Genomic DNA, 21,968 nt, shown 5'->3' with positions numbered 1-21,968 from the left:
AAACGGTGTGTTTTTCATTTATAAACATTTTTCTTTCCTCTTAGAAAAACCCCCACACATCTTTCAGAAGACAATTAAAGCAACCTTGAGCCTTAAAGGCATGGCTTAATGAGACAAGAGCTAATACATTAGGAGCTGAGAGGAGGGTGCTGATTGGCTGCTTTACATGTTGTCCTCTGTTGTGATTCCCTGCAGTTGCACGAGTTTATTTGGACATTTAAAAGCACTTTTGAGTGTTTATCCCTTGTTGAAACGGTGAAAAATGAACCAGGAGCTCGACTGGAGTGATATCACATTGGTGGGCTCCCTCTCTCCCTCCCCCTCCCTCCCCCCCTCTCTCCCTCTGCATGCTCTCATCTCGTCCTGCAGGAATACACTCTCTTCCTCCGCCGCTGCAGCCCGACTCTGACACAACCGGCATGTCTGCAAACTGAGACACACACACACACACATACAGACACACACACACGCACAGAGGCACAAACCCGCCCGTGAGACGCACAACTTGTGATTTCTTTCACCCCGCTGAAGGAGAAGAAGAAGAAGGAGAAGGAGAGTGGACTGCGACGGGAGCTTTTTTTTCTTTCTTGGAGGGATATAAAGACTTGGAGGAGGATCAAAACAAGGTATGTCCGATCGGGCGAAGACAGGGGTGTTTGTGAGGGGCTTTACTGTGGGTAGCGACGGGACCGGATGGTGAGAGGTTGGTGCACTGGGGTTAAAAGATGCTGATGCTTCCTCACGCAGCCTCCGGAGCAAACTGGCTTCTGAATATCTGCAGTAATTTGACAGAGAGCACACACTGTACAGAAACGCTGCACCGCACCAGTGTCGGTGTGTTAATACTGTAAAGGGTTCATGCGAGGAGAAGATGCTGCTGCTGCTGCTGCTGCAGATGATGATGATGATGATGAAGAAGAGAACCAGGAAATGATTTAAAGACGCTCAGCTGCATGCTGCAGATTCCACTTTGGGCGAATGAAAACGAGTCGGGGACGAAACAGCGACATAATAATGAGTGCGGCAAGTTTTGAGGAGGATTTATTTTTTTTCTTCCCTCCCCTGCTTTCGTTTACTGCAATGGCAGCAGCAGAAATGGTCGATATAAAGTCATTCTTCAGCTCTGCAACTGTCATAGAAATATCAGTGGAATGTAATAATAACAGGAGATGTATTTTTTTTTAAATCATCAAAAAGCATCCTAAAGTCTGCAAACTCAGAGTCCCAGAAGTCATATTATAGAAAGAAATGCAAGATTTCTTCATAAATTGAATCCCTGAGTTATTGAAATCCCATCACAAGTACTACAAGATCATACTAGGGGAGAAAATGTCATAACGCTCATTATAAAGTCGCATATCAGAACTACAGTTGACGTAGAGTCAGGCTGGAAAGCATATTTTAAAAGTCCTTTTCTCTCAGACTGTGTCGAGCGATGCCCTCTGAGGCCCGTCTCCTGACACGAAATCATGCCTCCGCTTGCTCATCCTTGACCCCGTCTTTGTTCGCCCCCTTTTTTCTTTTATTTCCACAAGGACACATGACAGCCAAGCCAGGCAGCGTCAGCATAAATCCACACAAGATGGAGTGTTGGTTGTAAATCGAGGATGCAGGTGCCTCCACAAAAGTCAGGACACCGTGTACTTGAGGGTAAAGCCACCTTAACCCGGTTTAATCACCCTGTTTTGTTCTCAAGAGCAGAGGTGATCACATTCTGGGGCTCAGGAAGTAGAGCTAAAGGGATCGCACATCTGTGACGATATTGTGATTGTCCTAAAAAGTAGAAGAAGTTGTGTGTTTGGTGGGCTGGTTTTGCGGGTCCTTTGTCTGGAGGTCGTTTCTTGTCCGCATCGCTCCTCATCATCATCATCACCGTCCTCCCCCCATCCCATCAAACTCTTGTATATGAAAACCGCTGGAGTGAAACTGCATGTCCTAACAGTGGTATTCATGCAGTCACAGCTTGTGTATTCTGTCCCCCCGGCTGCAGGTCTGTCCCTGATAACGTGACCACTGAAGGAGGAGAACACAGAACTGCTTCATCATGAATTTTGTAATGAAAGCTGCGCTGGGAGGTGAGTAGTGTGCCGGGCTGGAGGTTGATTTAACAGCACTGCAGTGTAAAGGATTTAAAGGGCTGTTCAGCGGCAGAAGTACTGTGCTAGTACTGGGCCGGTAGTGATGGGGATGGTGGGATGGGATAATCCATCCTGCACCAAACTCCTGACTTCAAGCATCAGCTGCGCAGTCCCCCTCTCCCCCTCTCCCTCCCTCTCTCTCTCTCTCTCCTTTTTTCTCTCTACATCCATCTTTTAAAAACCTCTCAGGGCAGGGCATGACTTCTTTAAAAAATAATGTCCTGTGGGTCAAGTCCTTGAATGTCACAACCCGACACGACCAGGATTACGGAAACCTGTTCATGCTTTCTACATTTCTGCTTTTCTAGAAAAGCGACTGATGATTCCCTAAAAGTGTATCAAATCTCTGCCAGAGAGGTAACGACTGCTGCAGATGAAATACGACAGAGGCAGCAGCAGCAGCAGTAGTACGTCTTCTCATGTTCTAACAACAGACCTGTCAAGTGGGAAACCTTGCGTATCCAAAATGACACCTTGTCTTATTTTTAGCTTGATCTTTCACACATTTTTGAGCTCACTCAGAGGAATCTGAAGAGGTGTGTATAAGCACAAGAGGTGCTTAATTTTCTCCTAATCCTCATAATGAGGGAAAAAAAAGCGAGTTGTCACCAGGCAGCCTAAGCAAGCTGTTGGTGTCTTCTCAGGCAAGAGAAATAGAGAGGGGCTATTTTGCCAAGAACTATGCAAGACTTTTTGTCCTTTAAAGCCTCCAGGTATTATCCTTTAGAATATTATCTTAGCTATTATTTGCCCCCTAATTAGTCCTCACTATAACCCTGTAATCCATCCTCCTTGTCAGCTATAGCTTCAAGAGGAACGGCAGGAAAGTGGTACCGGTAGTTATAATGCAGCAGTCACACACACACCGGTCAGCCATGCATGATGCTGAGCTGTTGTTGTCCACGTTACAGAGCTGTTAGGCAGTTACAGTTGTGGGATGTGGAGTTGAAGCTGAGCCTCCTCATTGGGATGCAGGGGATGCCGGCGCTGCCTCGCTCTGCATAGCTGCTGTACCTCGAGTCTGCGCTATGAATTCTTAAATCAACTGCACCGCATTGGATGCTGGTTTCACTCCGCAGAAGTCGGGCTGCGCTCCGCCTGCGGACTTTGGGAATAGATTTGGCAGTGTGGGTGTTTGCCTTGTGTGTGTGTGTGTACTCTGCCTGTGCTGGAGAGATGTTTTATAGATATTGTATAGGACAGAGTGTGTGTGTGTACTGCATCTCCAGGCGAGATGAATTATGGACGCTGCACAGGCCGACTTCAGGGTATAGATTTTTGTGTATGAGAGAAAGACAAGAAAGGGAGAGAGGATGCAAGAGAGAGAAAGTGCTGATATGTGTCTGATAATCAATATGTATGCCTATCGGGGTGATTATTCTGCTGTCAGTACATTTCAGACATCGTTGCAGGAGCCAGAGCTGTCTTTGGTTCCGGTCCATGCTGACTGATTGGGACACAGTGACCTCTTTCCACAGAAGTGTCTGTAAAAATGCTGACGGCGCACCGGATCTTTAAAGCACCCCGAGGGGGAAAGAAAAAATCAGATAATGAAAGAAAACAATTAGCCAGGTAATCAATCTGCTAAGCTATCAATCTGATGGTCAGGCCTGTCAGTCAATACGTCAATGTTAGTGAAATCTGTTAAATCAATTAGGCTGCGTTATTGGGCGTGCCTGAGGTTTAATGTCTAAGCTGCGCACCATGTAACTGTAACGTCCTCGGTTTTAACTCTGACTGTGGACGTTTGATGCATGGCTTTTCCTTCACACTAAAGATTTGTATATGGTTCTCCTGCCGCCACTTTTAGTAGCCACACTAGCATAGCTTTATGGATGGCAGCTTCCTGGTCTACTCACTTGATTTTTTTACCCCAGCATACAGTTTCTTAATCAGTTTATGGTCTCAATCGTTAGTTTCAAGTCTTCTTCAATGAATTATGATCCCATTTAGAGTGAAGTAGGTGATAACCACAGTCCCAAAAAAAACAAGATGGTGACAGCCAAAATCGAGACTTCAAAATGGCAGTCTACAAGCCAGTGGGTGACGTCACTGTGGGTTTACACCTAATTCAGGCTGGAATATCTTGAACTATGAGACACAGAAATCATGAGCTCCAACACAGAAACTGCCAGGGATCAGATGTTATGGCCTGTTGTTACCTTGCTCTTTTCCACCCTGTAACTGTTTTGCTTCTGTTTGGATTTGGATTTGCTACATCGTCGCTGAGTGTTTAGCTGAGCATGTTCGGTGATGAGTGTGTGGATGTCTGTGAAAGAGATGCTGCCAGTGCATTAACTAATCCTCCAAGGCTTCTTTGGTTACAGATACTTGGAAGCAATGTATAACTGAGATGATTCAGCAGGACTCAAATCCAGAGTCATACGTCTGCAGAGTTCAGATGTTTGGTGGATGGTTCTTACTGCAGTAGCCAACAGAGATGATAAAATATTTTATTGTGGGTTGTGATTAAAAAAAAACACTGACAATATGATAATCGTGAACATCCTCACATGAATAACATGAGCTGTCTAGCTCACTGATTAACAGTCCTATATTGGTTTCGTGATTTATTTTGAGTCTACCTAAGCCGGTCACCATGGCTGAGGGCTCGGCTTGCACATTGTATCCCCCAGAAAAACAAGTTAGATCGGATCTGTGTAAATAAGGATTCCAAACTAAAAAAATCATCAGGGAGATGAAGTTACCACCATTTTTTTTTTTTTAATCCTAATCCAAATATCCGTTATCTGTCTCCTTGATAACTAATAATCGTTAATAATCATGAAAAAACACATCGGTCAACCCCTAGTTTGGATTGAAGAGGTCCTTTTGTTCCCATCATCTCCATTTGTACTTTGTGTCATGAATATAGAATAACTAACTGTGTGCTTCACTCCCAAGCTGGCTTTCCCCTGCCCTCTCATACACATAGCACTTTGAGCAAAAGAAGATTTTTGTTGCCAGGTTTTCTCCTGTGCCTTAATTGCTGTCACCGTTTGGCTTTTTCTGAACTAAAATGTCCAAACAAGAACTAACACCTTGCACCTTGCTCTCTTTTGTTAGCATTTCAACAGGCGTAGACATAGGCAACATGTCAATAATGGGCCCCTCGTATATGTAACCACTTGTTAATGTTGACCCAACTTGTAGACAAAGTAGGTGTGAAATTATAATGTACTGTACCTTCGGCTCCCTACATTATATTTTGTGAGTCGCCGCTGTAGCACACAGGTGCTTACCTCCGGAACAAAGATGATTAAATCGTGCTTCATTTTACAGTTGGGATTATTATTCATCAATCGAGCGCTGTTGTTATTATACACAGTGTTTGCACCTTACCTTAAACTCAGGACCCACTGAGGTTTCTTTGTGCATTGATTGCTTCTGCTCCTGAGTGCTCCGGCGCTGACTCAGCACTTGCCAACTCCTTAAACTAAAGTTAGTTTGACAGAATAGAGGGGGGCTGTCAAGTGAGGTAGTCATTATTCCCGAGGTATTGAGCTCAATCAAACCGTGAAGGCCCCAGGCAGCAGTCAAACCCTGACTATCTCAGCAGAAAAGTCAGCGCTATACAGCCAATAAGTTAATGGTAAGGTTCAATTACCAAATTAACAAACATTTAAAGGAGACCTATTATGCTTTTTTCAGTTTGTTGCTTTCCTTCAGTTTTTTATATACCGCAACAGTGGCTCCTCTCTCCCAATGAAAACACTGCTCCTGAAACGTCTCGTCAGTAGTCCCGCCTTTGATTCTGTGACTTTGTGACATCACACTACATCACGGAGTCACACATTTGCATAATTTATGCCTAGCAGCTAGTTCAGCACGTAAGAATTGATTTAGCACAGCTGCTCTGTTGTTGTTGTTAGTGGTGCTGGGTCAGACATTTGTGAGCTGACCAATCAGAGCAGACTGGGTATTCAGGAGGAGGGGCCTTAAAGAGACAGGAGCTAAAACAGAGCGTTTCAGAAGGCAGAAGGGGAATACAGTACTGTTGGACTGGACAGTATTTGAAAACTGATGTGTTTTTTGAGCCTTAACGCGTGTAAACCTACTTAAGTAGTAACCCAAAATTAAAACTATGAAACTGAAAATGAGCATAATGTCTCTTTTAACTTTCGTTTTATGTTTCATTAAATGGTGTGGCTTGGCGAACATTTTTTATACTTTTAAAAACCATTAATAACTTATTAGCAGATACATTTTTAGACATAACGTCGAGTTAAATCTGTTGAGAAATATGTTTGAGCTTATGTTCTTGTGAAAGGGGTTCTTTATGGAGTTCCTCATAGTCGGTGTTGTTAAGACTCTGAAAGCCCCTCAAGGCAAATTTGAGGTTTTGTGATTTGGCAGACATAAGTAAAAAAAAAAATTGACTCAACTTGGATAAAGAGGGGAGACAGTTGTCTCAAATGAAGAAGCAGATATGAATAGGATCACTGACTCATTCTCTCTCCATGCCGACACCAGAAGTGGTAAAATGTATCTGCTCTCTGGATAAGATGGGTGTACGAATGGCTTGTTAGTACTGTGCTGTAGATACTTAAAACAACGTATGACAGTGAGTGGCCTATTCCTGAATTGTTAATCCTAATCTCAATACAAACTCTTGCCAACGTTTTTTGTTTCGCAAAATGATGCAGAAATGATGTGCTTGTAAAGAGCTTCTTTTTTGAGAAGCTTGTCACTGCTGCAACTCGCAAACGATAAAAGACAGAGACGACAAGTGAACTTGAATAGACCCCACTATGCTCTGTGTTTGGCATTATTTTTTAATTGCTGCTCTCCACGGTTTACTACTTTGTAATGAAAATAAAAGGCAGCTGGCTCGCCAAATTTTAGTTTTTGAGTGTAGTCGGGCTGTTCTGCTTGACAAGAAATCAAACAATACGAGTGATAGTATTCTATATATTTACCTAATGTTTTCAAATCTTGTGAAAAGACTAAACGCTGTTCAACTAAAGCCTGATATATCTTACTGTTTTTATATTCATGGTGCCACAGACCTCTACTTTAGAACATACTCTTTTATTTACAACTGATAATAGTCCCTATCAAATATTTACTCCTGTTTGAGAAACCCTAGCTAAAAAAAACACAGTACCCAGCTAGATTAGGAAATTTACTTTTTAAAAATGAAACTATATATTCTCTATATTGTAAACAAAATGGGAATATACTTGCTGATACAATCTGAAGTATAATATCAGTTTTATGTTTTCAATTAGACAGTACTTTCAAAAGTTTACCATATTTTTTTGTGATCATTATTATACCTCCACCGAGCTTCACTTACATTTGATCACATGTCGACATGTAGGCTTAACAGTGTGTCAGCAAGTCCATCAATTCCCTCTAATGGGAGACATTTTCAATGGTTAAGTGTGACAAAGCTGTGTGATCTGAGGTGAAATGAAAACCGAAGACACCTTGAGATGTTCTTCCTTCACCTCTTCTCCTCAAAGTGCAGATAATCACATTTAGCTCACTCTAATGTGATTGGCTGAGGGAATCAGGTCTTCATTGCTTGATTGGTTGCACATGCACGGACGCACGCACTCACGCACGCACAGACACACACACACACACACACACACACACACACACGCACGCACACACACACACACACACACACACACACACACACACACACACACACACACACTTCCCCCTTTCTTGTGCATTACTCCAGCAAATCAAATTCAATTCATCAAATTGACCTTGAGCTCCTCCTAGAGTACAGAGTGTGTGTGTGTGTGTGTGTGTGTGTGTGTGTGTGTGTGTGCGTGTGTGTGTGTGACTACACGTGTGTGTTTGACAGTGTGTCCATAGTCTATAAATAATGCATTCAAACATCTACAGTAAGTCACGAATGAGAGATACTGACAGAGAGAACGAGAGGAAAGACGAGTTGTATTAGAACCCTGGTGTCTATGAGCTTATTATATGGAGCATTTCTGTTAGTATACTACTGGTATACTAGTATACTACTATATAAATACATATCAAATACACTAAAACCTAATTTATCTACAACATTTGACTTCTGATGAAGAAATGCCTCCAGAAAATGAAAGAGAGCAGGTTCAGCACTGATTGCTTTTTTTTAAATGATTGACAGGGCTTATAATGTCGTGACCAAACATGGCAGGTTCGACTAAATATCACTGATGAGACTGAAATTACACTGCGAACAGGAGCCTTTCCCAAACGAAATCGAGAGATAAACAACGTGTAGATAAAGAAATCCGTGGTTAACCTACTCTCTGAAGTGTGTCCTTTCATTTTCTGGAGGCATTTCTTCACCAGAAGTCATACGACGCAGATATGTTGGGTTTTAGTGTGTTTGTCCATGCATCGCCCATAGACTTCAATAAAGCTGTCACCACAGTTGATTCACAAGCTTGCAGCCTTCTTCTTTTCTGCCTTTGTTGGTGCATTGATATGTTTCTGTGCATGTTACTGCCACCAACTGTCAATCAGTGGAATAGCGTAAGACTGACGTCAGGAATGTATAGCATATTACGTTGCCTCCATGCTTGCCTTTGTCCATGTGCAATAAAAACAAAATGTGAACATACTCATGAAAACAGTGGTCAAAATCTCCACAGGGTACCTTTATGCCAATAGCAGTGCAAAAATGACCAAGATTGGCTCACCGTGATGAACCATTTTTCTACCCTGCCAGTTGAGAAACACTGTAACTTATTGCTGCGGTGTCAGCGAGTCCTGTGCTGCAGGGAACCAGTAGCGGTTTGATGACAGTGACTCAGACATTGGACACCATGTTTCAAAAAATAAAAACAGCTACAAAAAAGCAAAAGGCATCTCTCTCCTGCCCTGACACATACTGTGCGTCAGAATATTTAAGACCTCTTTAGGACCACATGTCAGCAGCGCCAGCAGTGGTGAATCCCAAGCTTTGACAGCAGAAACTGTTGGCTGTTTTCACTTTATTACAGAGGCAGAGAGCGGCCATGCTCGCAAATATTCTTTTAATGCTGTTACATTGTGAATGAAGTACTTTGTTATCTCGATATAACGAGATAATCAACCCGTCATCACAAGAAAACACAGGGTATTTTACTCTTATTACCTCAGGGTTGGGGTTCAACAGCAGTGTATTAAGTCCAGTTTTGAATCCACTCATTGAATTCAAGTCCCTTAATGTGTCTTCTAAATCTAATTAGGCAGAAATATAAATATAACGGACCATAAAACTTTGTTTGACATTGAAATAACAAATTCCCAAATTCGAGGACTTTGCATCTTTAAAGTCTTAGTAGTAGTAGTAGTAGTATTTATTTAATACTATAATGTTGCTGCTGCAAAGAAAGTTAATAAAACAACCCATGTGTTTTAAACTGGGTCAGGAGAATGAGCTTGCATTCGTGAACTTCACTCCCATTGCAATATAAAGCTGTCTCACTGCATGTGCAGAGTACATTGTGCAGAGCCGCTCCACCTGAGGGAAATGTAAGCGAACTCAAACAGCCACCAATTATACAGCGTAACAACAGTGAGCACACTTTCTCCTCCTTTTCTTCAAATTTCTCCCTCTGCTGTTAAAATAAGCCGTGTTGAGACAATGGTTTCTGTCCTGAAGGCCAAGCCTAGATCTTTACACTCATCCGCTTTCCCACCACACTCTGGATTTAGAGAGGGATTTGCCTGAGAACCTCGAGTAGGGAAAAGAGCAGATAAGTACTGTTTATCTGATTCTGTCAAAAGTTCAAGCACTGGGAGAGTTAGCCAAGGTTAGCCTTCTTTCCTTCCCTCTCTCAAGACTTTGGATTTAACAAAGATTTGTGAAAAGAACTTCCAGAAGGAAAGGATTAAGAGATGACACCTTTTATCTAAGCAGTGAAGCAATGGCAATTTCAAGTATCGAGAAAAGAATCGCAGTATCACTGTATCTCTGCTGGCAAAGTTGGACGGAGGTTGTTGCCGAGGCAAAAAGTCTTTGGTGGGTGGACAAAAAACTCTCATCCCAGATGATCTGTATGTTTGTTTATTCAGTGGTATCATCGTGTTACATTCATGTGTAGGCAAAACCAGTGTTAAAGACCTCCGAGACGCCAACATAGCATATTAGGGCTGCAACTAATGATTATTATCATGAATTCCTTGTTGATTCTTCTGTCAAGTATTTTCTCAATTAATCAATCAGTTGTTTATGTCAAAAAATGGGGAAAGATGTGGCTCAGTGTGTCCAGTGGTGGACTGTTTGAGGGGCTAGGGCCAAAACAATAAATAAAAAGGTCACCGGCTGTATGCCGTTGGGCACCCCAGAGGGCACTTCATCATGTTTTATTTACCATCGGGGCATCCAAGAGGGCACTTTGGTAGGGTTTTTAGCATTGGGGGACCACCAGTGGGTGTTTCTGAGATCCCAAGATGACATCCTGAAATGTCTTGTTTTGTCCACAAATAGCGGACATTCAGTTGACTCTCATGAAGGATTATTTACATTTATGAAGGTGGAATGAAGGATTTTTTAATTTTTCTTCTAAAATTACTCAAACCAATTAAACATTGTAGCTAATTGGCATTTTATTTTGTCAATAAATCAAATTCCGTACGAATACCTGAGCAATCTGTCGTTGGATTGAAACGATGAAAGTTGTCTCATCTGTTTCAATGCAGATTATGCAAAAATGACAAAAGCAGGGTTAAAGTCCAACCTGTCAGCTTTCCATTACAGGCTTTTATCAGCCTATTATATATTGAGTGTCAATCCGACAACTACTACAACCTAATGCTATATATATGCCGGGATAAAGTGCAGAGACACTTTAATCAAAAACATAGCTCGACACAGCTTATGTGATGCCGGAGAGCTTAATAGAATTATTCTGGTTTGAAAAGACATTGCTGTATCTCTAAAATGGTTCACAAAGCAGGAGCCGGGATCATACATAGCTCAATATAACTCTGGGCTTTGTCTCACAGGATCCTCTTTTTTTTTTTTTTTTCCTTCTTCTTCTTCTTCTTCTTCAAATTTGAACAAAGACAATCTGAATGTGCTAATAAGATTTTGTGAAACCAGACCCAGTTTGTTTTCGTTTGGCAGAATGTAGTTAAAAAGAGGAACTGGAGGGGCTTTTTCTGGGCCGTGCAGGGTAAGGGAATCGTTTTACAATGAGGCTTAGTTGCTTGTGAGTCATCGCTCCACTTACAGGACTCAATAGCCGTGTTTACACGGACTCTGTAGAAGATGTTCAGGTATGCAGATCACAAGCTGATCCTGAATAATGTTTGCAGTGTGTTAGATAAGCTCCTTCTCTGGCCCAGAGAAATCTGAATATATCTGGGATATTATGATGTTGATGAGGATATTGATGCGTGTAAACATTAAAGGAAAAGTTCACCCAAAAAGGAAAATGACTCACGTCGATGGAAAGTCAGGTTTCGTAGAACATTTCTGGAGCTTCACAGCAAAACAGTGTTGCAGCATTCTCTTAAACAAATGAAGTAGATGGGGACTTATCTCCATACAGCTCGTCTGGCATAGTCTAAGTCGCCAGAGGCCCCAAGATCCACAACTGATATGACGAGATGTAATTCACTCACTGGACACATGATTGAGCTCATGCAACTGCTCGAAAAAATGTGCATGCTAACACTTTTAGCTTAGCAGCTACAGCACAGATTTCATCTTTACAAAGGGTGTAAATAACATCTCTTCAAACCAATTTGGGATTTTGAGGCTTCCTGAGACTTGGATTAGGCCGGATGAGCTGTATGGAGCCATTTTATCATTCTTTTCAGTTGTTTAGGAGAATACTGCCACGCTGTTTTGTTGTGAAGCTCTTGAAATGTCCATGAAACTTTGCTCGACTTTCCATCGGCATGGGGGTGAGGAGTTAATGAGTGAATTTACACTTTTGGTTAAACTCATCCTCATCAAGTTTTATTTGGATTTCCACTGTAGGGGCAAGGTTAAAGGAAAGGAGTGTAACAGTGGATAGTATACCATGTCTCAGCTGCAAACACTGATTCTTAATTGGTCCAATTTCTATTCCTCCTCCCGTGTTTGCAGCAGCTGACCTAAACTAGAATGCAAGCTGTTTCCTAATGCAATTAAGATAAAACAGGCTCTATTCAGTATGTGTTGATGCGGGCGAGTGGGGATTAAAGTTGCCAAGAAACAGTCCACAGTAACACTTTAACTGGGATATGAGCCGCTATCTCAGATACCTTTTGCATGTAAATGTTATCATTAATGCAAAGTCACAGCAGATATCGTGCATACATAATGTGCACACACACCCCGTTATACATGGACATACTGCGATATACATGTGCGTTCACACACACATGAAAAGAAACCGCATGAGAACTCATGCGTGAGAGCCTAAAATGGAACCAGGCAATTATTTATGTGCATATGTGCATATATGGACACTCACTGTATATGCTCTTTAGATCACTTCCTCCCCCTCTTGCTCTCTGAGTGTCTCTCACACGCACACCTCTGTAAGAGAGCAGGGATAATGTATCAGATATTGCTATGTCAGCTTCCCTGTGCTGTTAATTAATGCTGATCCAGCGATACCTGAGTTTGCTTTGGATTTCTCTCTTTCTGTCTGAATTTCTTTCTAATCCGTCAAGTGGCTCAATAATGTGATTGATCGCTCATTTAATTTTTTTTCTATTCAGTTTCCATCTTTGGTGCCGAGCCCTCATTGCTGTGATGTGATCTGCACCTGTCCTGAACAGTGGAGCCTGTACACGGCTGTAAACTGCACGGACTGTAGATACAATTTAGATCTCCATTGGTGGCCATCTTCTTTATCTCTTCAGCCATTTTGGCTCCAATGCTGTCCCATTTTTTCACTGTGTATTACAAACTATGGACGTACAGTATTTTACAATGGCTGAAGTATCAAAGACACTTTTGTTTTCAAAATGTGTAACTCCAACTGTGAATGAGGTGTTTTCTCCCTTCTGTTCATGGTGAAAGTTATTTTAAACAGGAAGTCACTTTCAGTACTTTTTCTGAACACCTTTTCATTTAGATTAAACATTTGTTGTCTGCTGTAATCAAAGTAAAAATATAAGAATAAACCTAAAATATATGATATAATATTAGTAAATAATGCAGCTTTTTCTCATTTAACTAGACTAAGACAGTTTTTAATTTGATTTGAAATGAGTGTGCTGCATAGTCACCAGTATAGAAACAAAAGGCTCCAGAAGTTGTAATTGTACAGATCTCATTCTCTTCTTATAGTCTGCAGTTTCCCTAATGTTTTAATTTGTTTTTCTCCCTGTTCATTCTCTCCTTCATTGCTCTCGCACTCATCTCTTCCCACTTCATCCTTTCCTCTCCTCTGTCTCTCCTGTCTTTTATCTCTCCGCATTTTGCTGCAGTTTCTTTTTTTTTTTTTAATGCTGATGAATCAAAATACTAACGATACCTGGGGGCAGCTGCAGAATGAAGGAGAGCTCTGTCTTTCTTTCTTTATTTCCGTGTTGCTTGCCTTCTCTCCTCAGATGCCCCTTGTCTGCCTCTTAACCTCCTCCTCCTCCTCCTCCTGTCCTCACTCTCTTTCATCCTTTCCTTTACACCTATCTTCCTCTTCTTTTCTCCTCCTTTCAGTTTGTCACTTTCCTCTTGACACCCCCTCCATTTTTCCCTCCCTCCATCTCTTCAACCGTCTCTCCCTCTCCCTCTCGGTCCCACAGAAACTGCTGGGTAATCCCACTAACTGGAACAGCTCAGTTAATTGGACTTAATAGTTTCTGACAGATTCTCTCCCTCTCCTCATGCTCCCCTTGTTTTTCTAAATATGTCTGGTTTTGTCATAATTTCAGCAGCAGTATACTGACTCCTTATCTCCCTTGTCCTTCTTCCCTCTTTTCTTTTTTCCCTCCTCTTCACTGCTTATCTGCTCCCCCTGCCTTTGCCCAAATCCTTCAGACCACTGGCTTCTCTTCATCTGTTTCTCTTGTGTTGATGCTTGGTGACAGGTTCCCTCGTTTCTCTTATTCTTTCATTTGCAACAGTCAGCATTTTTCAGCCTTGGCATCACGAGGCATTACTTCATGGGATGTTTAACTCCTACAGGGGGTGAATTGTTGCGTAATAGTCAAAACTCATATTCGTAACGTATGCTCTCTTATCACATATTGCACAGCAAGTCTGCACGTTAATGTGATCTAATTTGTGTTTCTCAGTGCTAGAGAAGTATGGTTAACAATGCATACTGCTTAATCTGATGAGACTCTGCTCAATTTTGAGATTTCAAGCTGTTTTGCCTCCACATGTCTTCTTTCAGCCTAGGGGGGAAAATGTGTCCTAAAACGCACGTTCAGATTCTTATTTTAGTTACGATTTGTTTTCTGAAAATAACCTCATTTGCATATTTAAACATGAAATAATCATGAAGCTTGTAGTACAAAATATAATTGTCTGCAACAAATCAACCCCGCGCTGGAGATTGCCGTGGCCAGAGGCATTATGTTTTCGAGCTGTCCATCCGTTCTATTCTTGTGAATGTGATATCTCGAGTAGGCCTTGAGGGAATTTCTTCAAACTTGTCATAAACATCCACTGTCACAGTTACACAGAAAGTTCCCCTATGCAAGACACACAGGCAGGCAGGTAGTATAACAAAAAGTGAGCTTTAATCAGCTTAATGCCCCAAATCCAAAAGCGCAAACAGTTAAAAAGCAGGCGACGAAAACTGGCAACAAAAGGCAGGCAAAGGAAAAAATCAAAGCAAGACAAAAACTGAAGACAAACCAGAGAACTATGAGGGACAAACCAGGAACACAGGGAACACACAAGGACAAGGGAACAGGCAAGGGAACTAACAAAGAGAGAGGGAACAACACAGGCTTAAATTCAAACTAAACTAACGAAGGGATGAGGTGCAGGTGGAGAGACACTGGGAACAGAGAAGTGCTAACAAGGATGATGTGAGACAGGTGTGGAGGGACAGTCCTGCTGGGGAGGAACACAGGAGGGGAACAGAACACCGGGAACACTCTTATGGTGAGCAGGAAGTAGAAAGTGACAAGACATAAGAGGATATAAACTACGAAATAAATCAGGAAATAACCAACCAAAAACAAAACTACCACATCCACTTGGACTCAAGGTTGAACTGATGAGTTGTTGGCAGTCAAAGGTCAAAGGTCACTAAGACCTCACAAAACACATTTTTTGCAATAACTCACCAATTCGAGATGATCAAGATGATTTTGACGCAATTTCACAAAAATGTCTAACAGGATAAAATGATGAAGTGAAGACATTTTATATCCAAAAGGTCAAAGGTCAACCACACTATGAAATCATAATGTTCTGCAAAAAATGTTCCGTCTATTATTCAACACCCAAGTCTAGGAATAGCAACTTGACTTGTGCGCGGAGGCATACAACTGCAAGGTGGTAATTCTAGTTTCTCCTATTGCTCAAAAATCCCACTTGAACCTGCTAAGATCAGGCTTATGTGTGCAATGGGAGTGTGTACACTCGGCATTTACTCTCGGGTCAGTTGACTCTGCACTGATGTATTTCCCACTGTGCGAAGCGATGGCGCGTTGTCAACATTCGGTGGTGCCGCGTAAATAAGGAAGGAATTTGGGTAAAATGTACAAACCGGTGATCAACATCACTGGCCTTTAGAAAACTTAGTAGTTAAAAAAATATTTGTCTTAAGTCAAGTCAAGTCAAGTCACAATTTATTTATAAAGCACATTTAAAACAACCTCAGTCGACCAAAGCGCTGTACAATTGCAAAAGCACAACTTAATGCACTGATCAACTGGTGAGGTTGGCACAGTTTGACGCACAAAAAGACCTGATCCACACCCCCTCCCTCTGATATCATGGCAGAAGGAAAACACATTTCTTCAGCTAAAGGGCCACTCAGCACCTCAGCGCTCCCCCACCTCCAGTTAGGAAACCATTAAAGCTGTAGCCACCGTTGAGGACACTGAGGTCATGTCTTCATTATTGTTTCTGGCTGTTTTAATGACTAACTTGCATTCAACAACATGACACAAATTACACATTTTTTAAGGCAGATTGCTGAGATGGAGTTTGAAACAACAATTAGACCTTCATGTATACAGATAAAATTCACAGAAATTATATTTGAAGTTAAAGGTAAACCCAAGGTGTGAAATAGATATTAGGTAAAATGTTTGGAGGGTGGGGTTGCACTGCATGGGGGAATGACAGTCTTGGCTATGGCAGTGGAAACCATTTGTTTTGCATGCATGAGTGAAAAGAGCTGCAATAGGCCACTTCTTTTCCAAACCATGGTGGTGCTATGCAGGTAGCAGAGTGGACACTGGGCATGTTCCCAGTATGGAGTGTCTCCAATCAGCCTGTCTACAGGGTGGAGTCACCAGCACGTGTTGAGTCACATATTTAAAAACAGAATCATTTTATTTTTCACACACTGAACCGTACAAGTGGAACGTGCAATGAATGAGATAGTAAAATATAATACAATGTAAATATATGAGGATAACAGATGTCAATTTACCTGCTTGTCTTGTGTCTGTCTGTCTTGTTCCTCTTTATGTGTCTTACAGACCAACTTGATAGTTTGATCCACAGCTGTCACTGTGCCTCATGTAATTCTTGTTTTTTTCACTTCCTGTCTTTCTCAGGAGGACCTCCTGATGTGGGCAAAATGCTGGGTGGGGAGGAGAAGGAGGAGGACCCCGACGCAGCGAAGAAAGAGGAGGAGCGACAGGAGGCGCTGAGGCAGCAGGAGGAAGAGAGGAAGGCCAAATATGCCAAGATGGAGGCTGAGAGGGAAAGCATGAGGCAAGGCATCAGGGATAAGGTATAAGACACTAATACTCCACTGGTCATTTCAAGTTTACATTTCTGCAGTTGTGTGAGACACCGAGCAAACGAGACCAGCGTTTCAACATTTGTGCGAAACCACTGGTTAGTTTTGCACAAGAGACCATCGTGCAAGACAGCGTTTTGACATTTAAAAGCGTGAAACCGCTGGATTTTATTTGATTTTTTTAACAGGAGGCCACTTTTCGAGACAGTGTTTTAATATTTTAAAAAGCATGAACTGGATGGTTTTACCCAGAGACCGCTGTTTGAGATGGTGTTTTGACATTTGCAGACAATTAGCACAGCGTTGTCACAACATAAAAAAATGAAAACTGAACATTAAGAAATGTGAAGATGCAACATAAAGAAATGAACAGTTGCAACGTATCCCTGGTTTGCAGAAATGTACAATGCCAACATTTGTTTTGTCAGTGGGGTCTTTAACCCAACACAAGGAACCAAGTCAGTCAGTTTGCATCAGGAATCCAGCCACCAACACAAAGAAAAACCAAAAAGAGAATACATATAAGATTCATTTTCTAACAATGGATGCTCACAGAAATGCGAAATCGAAAAGGGAGTGAAAGAAAACAGAGAAGCGAGAGTAAAAATTTAAAATTGTGTCACATTCATGTGAGAAGCTTTGATGGTTTTGGATGCCGGATCTTCAAAAGGCTTCACATCTTGGTTGCATGACAGCAAAACTCTTTTTATAACAGACCTGTGTTTGAATAATCGCACTATTTTTGTTTGCTTTTATGTTATTTTTAACTCAGATCAGTGGAGCGGCAGGAAGGAGCTGGAAGAGTAGGAGAAAGTCGTAGATAAACAAAATGAGGAGCCGTGATCAGTTAGAATACATTTGAATGTTCAGACGGATGCGGGTGAGTCAGAGAGAGGGGTGCTGTGAAAACGCTAACTGCTATCCAAGACAACCTTTATGCACAACTTCTTGTTCAGTGAACGCTTTAGGTACAAGTGTAACAACAGGATGTTAATTGTACAATGTGATATTTATGCATCGTGATGCTGTTGTCTTGATATACTTTTTTTTTTTTGCACGTCTTCGAACTTTGCCTTCTCAATCAGCATTAGTACAATGTGTGTTTTATTGTCTCCCGTGGGCGAGGCTGCTGTCAGCGTAAGTGCGTACTCGGACAGTGTTTGCTTTAGGTTCTGCTGTGATTGTAAAGCCTGCAGTGTGCCCACTTCACTGCAGAGCCAGTGTGACAGACAGGCAGTCTGTGGGTGGGGCAGGTCTGAGGGGAATACTGTGAATCAGCGGGATGAAAAGCGTCTCTCCTCCCCTGGCTCCTCACCTCCTCTATTCTTCTCAGGTTCTCCCAGAGGAGAACAAAGAGCGAGGAACATCTCCCAGAGCGCTCGTTACTGAAAGGTTTGCTGTCAGCTTCCTCCACCGCTTTATCCCGTTGTGCCGGATACAGCGAGAAATGTCCATATTATAGCTGAATTCTGTGTTCAGACTAGAGTATGACAGACGACAGAGCGAATAGTGTCGTATGTAAAGCTGTTTTTTTCCAGTTGTTTGGAAATTTAAAGTCACTGACATTGTTAGCAGAGCTGCCACCTGACAAATGAGATCAGTAACATCTTAGTATTTCACTCCACTCCCTAATGCAAGCTGTCATCGTGATATATTATTTCTTTAAAAAGCGCACAGTCTTACGTTTTCCCTCAAATTCTGGCTGTAGCAACGGGGAACGCTGACTCCATATTACCATCTTTTGTCGATGCATCTTTGGCAGCAACAGTTTTCAAAGCTGATTTTTCTTGTGCGCCTTTGTCAAACAAATAAATGCAGCAAAACGTTGACATGCGCTGTCAAAAGCAGTCAAGACATGCGCCCTGCTTTTGACATATTCCAAGCTGACAGACCCAGACAATGAGGGCTAGCACCTACTCAAAAACAAAAACAGGAGAAGGCGCCATGGGATGGATGACTCGCAGTACATGAGCATTAAATCGTAATCGTAATAACGGACTTTCCTGGAAATGCTGACATATCTGACTTGGTGCCTAAAATACAGAATTAAAGTCAAATATAATACGTACAGGGTTATATTGTCATGCCTTAACACACACACACACTTCTGTATTACATCCTCTGCTTACAGTATGATGCTACGAGCAAAACTGTTGGCTCAGCACAAGTTGGTGTCACGCCTTTCAGGTCAGAAGGCAACTCAATTCTTAAAGCTGCAATAATAGATGGTTTTGGTCACTTGGGGAAAGAAGAACAAGCTCCAAAAAAAGACATAAAAGGAAGAGTGCTAGAATATACAGAGTTGTAAGTGCAGGCACTACAGTCAACACTGCAGGTCATGTGACACGCTTGGACTCGGAAAGCAACCACCACATAAGAAAGTGTCAAATGAAAAAAAGATATTTTGAAATAACTTGTTGTGTGTTCCCAGTTTTGGCCATTAGGTGTAATAGAAATTTGAAAGGCATGAACATCTAAATTATTTTCATCACATTCATGTATGCAGGCAGTCAGCTGGCTTGTTAGCAATACCACTTGATAATGTTATTAGCTATATCATTAGCTTAACCATAGCTTTACCTCTGGTTCTGATTACATTTAAGCTTTCAAAATCATTTGTGATGTTCATTTTCTTGCTTACAAAAGCATCATGAACGTTTGCCTTGAGCCCAGAGCTTAATCGAAAATCCAATTGAAAAATCCTGTTCGCTTTTTTCTCGAGGGAACCAGGGCGGTGTTTACTTCCGGGCCGGCCTACAAAAATATCCCTGCAGCACTCAATTATGGTGTTTTTCTTAACCGGCATTTCCTTTGCATTCTTCACTCTTCTAATTTCCAAATATGTGTTTTTTTGTGACCGACTACCAGTACGGCTTAAAAAAGCGCGAGGAGGCTGAAGCCGAGGCCGCAGCCGCCGCGGAGGAGACCGCAGCTGGCAGCTTGACTCGACCCAAGAAGGCCGTGCCGGCCGGCTGCGGTGACGAGGAGGAAGAGGAAAGCATCATGGACCAAGTGATGAAATACCTGCCAGGCCCACTGCAAGACATGCTGAAGAAGTAGGCTAGCCTGCTAGCTAATGCTAACGTTATCTAGCTTTGTTCATAGGCTACATTCACAAGGTTGGCTTAAATCAGGGTTTATTTTCCTGTTCACATGACAGGTATGGACTTTGCTCTGTAACTACATCAAGTAAAGTTTAATCTTGTGTGACATTTTGGTGTTTGGACAAACGGCGGGAAAATTAAGCTGATGTGAACCAGCAGTGTGAATTGTAGCCATTAGACTTAGCTAGGTTGACCAGCCAGGTGAACGTTAGCTTAGACTGAGGTTAGCGATGTTACACAAATGAAGCTAACAGCAAGCAGAGGGGCTAAAAAACACTATGTTAGATGGTTTATCCTTCTAGTCGGAGACGTTTTAAACTCTTTTTCTCTCCTCTGTGATAGCTGCAGAGCTCTCTGGCAGCGCGGAAAAATAATATCCCTGTTCACTCAATTTGTACATAAATACAGTACGTTACAGGCCTCAAGGTGGGCAAACAATCATTAAAATATTATATGAAATTATTATACTAACTGTGTGTCTGTCTCTAAAATAAAAAAAAAAATGTGATAACTTGATAAGCCATATTTTAAAAAGGAAATTTAAAGACTACTGTTGTGTGCTCCTAAAGCTACTGTTTTGTGTTCGACCATGTCCAAATTTTATGTCAAACTTTTTGCACACAGTGTGACACATCCTCTGTCGGACCTGTTGTCTATCTCCCCCACACACTCCCCCGACGCCCAACATCAAAGTGTAACGACATTCATGTAGTGTAGTGTTTAAAAAAAATGTTTCTACTCCCCCTGTTCAGTGCGTCTCCTTCTTATGTCTTGCATGCCATTTGTCTGGTTTGTTGTGTGGATATGTACCAACTCACCCCCCCGCCCCCTTTTATTCCTCTTCTTTATCATGCAAAAAATATTATGGCAATAACTCCTTAGTTTGAGTGTGTTTTCACTACCATGTCGATATAACCGTCAGTAATATCAGTAATTAAAAGAAAATGATATGTATGCATTCAGGAGATTTCATTTACAGGTTTTCTTTTTCTGTTGTCTCGTTGTTTTGATGAAGAATGACCGTGTAGCCGTTCATACAACAGCCAAAACCTTAAGCTTTCAGCCATAAAACCAGAACTTACAGTATATATACTATTACTATCAGGATCTAATACTAGGGAGAGAGTACTGAATGAATCTGTATGAATAAATAGGACATATGTATTTGTGATTTTTAAGCTCTAATAAGCAGTATTAACTTGAAAAGTGGACGACAAGTCTGGATTTTGCATCATGTGAGGAATTGTGAGAAGAGACATCACTCACACAAGCACACACACACACACACAGTCATAACACACACACACACACACACACACACAAAAAGACGTCATGAAGTGATGCTTTATTCAGTTGTACTTATCGTTGGTTTAGGTGTGAGAATGAGCTGCTGAGGGTGATGTGGAATGCCACGAGCAATAAAGGATTATCATGTATGTTTCTGCCTGAGATTCAATAAAAACTTAAAACCTTGTTCACAGACATTAAAGACGTGTCATCTTCTGTTCTCTGTGATGTCCACTACATTTATCTGATAACTTTAATTAGTGGTTACTTTGCTGATTGCTTCCTGTGCCAAAGCCAAAGAAGCACATTCTTAAATTACTTTATTTTTTATCTGCAATGAGATATAATAATAAAAAAACACTGTAAAACAAAACATTGATTCCTATAATCAGAAGAATGTTGAATTTAGGGTCAGGCTGATAATCAGTCGACCCATAGTGTTCAGTATAGCATAGATATATGTATAATTTACTTTTACTTGGACCTTTAATGCTTAAAGGGGCACTGTGTAGTTTTAGAGAAGAAACTCAGAATTTTAATATTTACAATATTGATTATGTTATCATACAATCATACTCATAAATATTTCTCTTTTCCATAACTGAATAAACAAG

General features: G+C 41.5%; 1 protein-coding gene across 1 annotated transcript; it reads left to right on the top strand.

Annotated features, from left to right (window-relative positions):
* The first annotated feature begins 342 nt into the window (after positions 1-342).
* cplx2a (complexin 2a) lies at positions 343-21,549 on the top strand. Its single transcript, XM_084379343.1, has 4 exons — positions 343-626; positions 1,991-2,075; positions 16,776-16,954; positions 19,832-21,549. Exons 2-4 carry the CDS (start codon positions 2,045-2,047, stop codon positions 20,021-20,023), a joined length of 402 nt encoding a protein of 133 aa, XP_084235469.1. The 5' UTR covers positions 343-626; positions 1,991-2,044; the 3' UTR covers positions 20,024-21,549.
* Positions 21,550-21,968: the final 419 nt, after the last annotated feature.

Source organism: Pagrus pagrus (genome assembly GCF_965226575.1).
Source record: "Pagrus pagrus genome assembly, chromosome: 2".
Lineage (NCBI taxonomy): Eukaryota > Metazoa > Chordata > Actinopteri > Spariformes > Sparidae > Pagrus > Pagrus pagrus.
The sequence above is the reverse complement of the archived record's forward strand: the minus strand, read 5'-3'. Positions and strand labels throughout refer to the sequence as shown.

Excerpts from the sequence above, each read along its gene's own strand:
- cplx2a (XM_084379343.1), top strand. The coding sequence starts at position 2,045 with ATGAATTTTGTAATGAAAGCTGCGCTGGGAG. Across the intron at positions 2,076-16,775 it reads AATGAAAGCTGCGCTGGGAG|GAGGACCTCCTGATGTGGGC; the intron begins GTGAGTAGTGTG and ends TGTCTTTCTCAG. Across the intron at positions 16,955-19,831 it reads GGCAAGGCATCAGGGATAAG|TACGGCTTAAAAAAGCGCGA; the intron begins GTATAAGACACT and ends ACCGACTACCAG.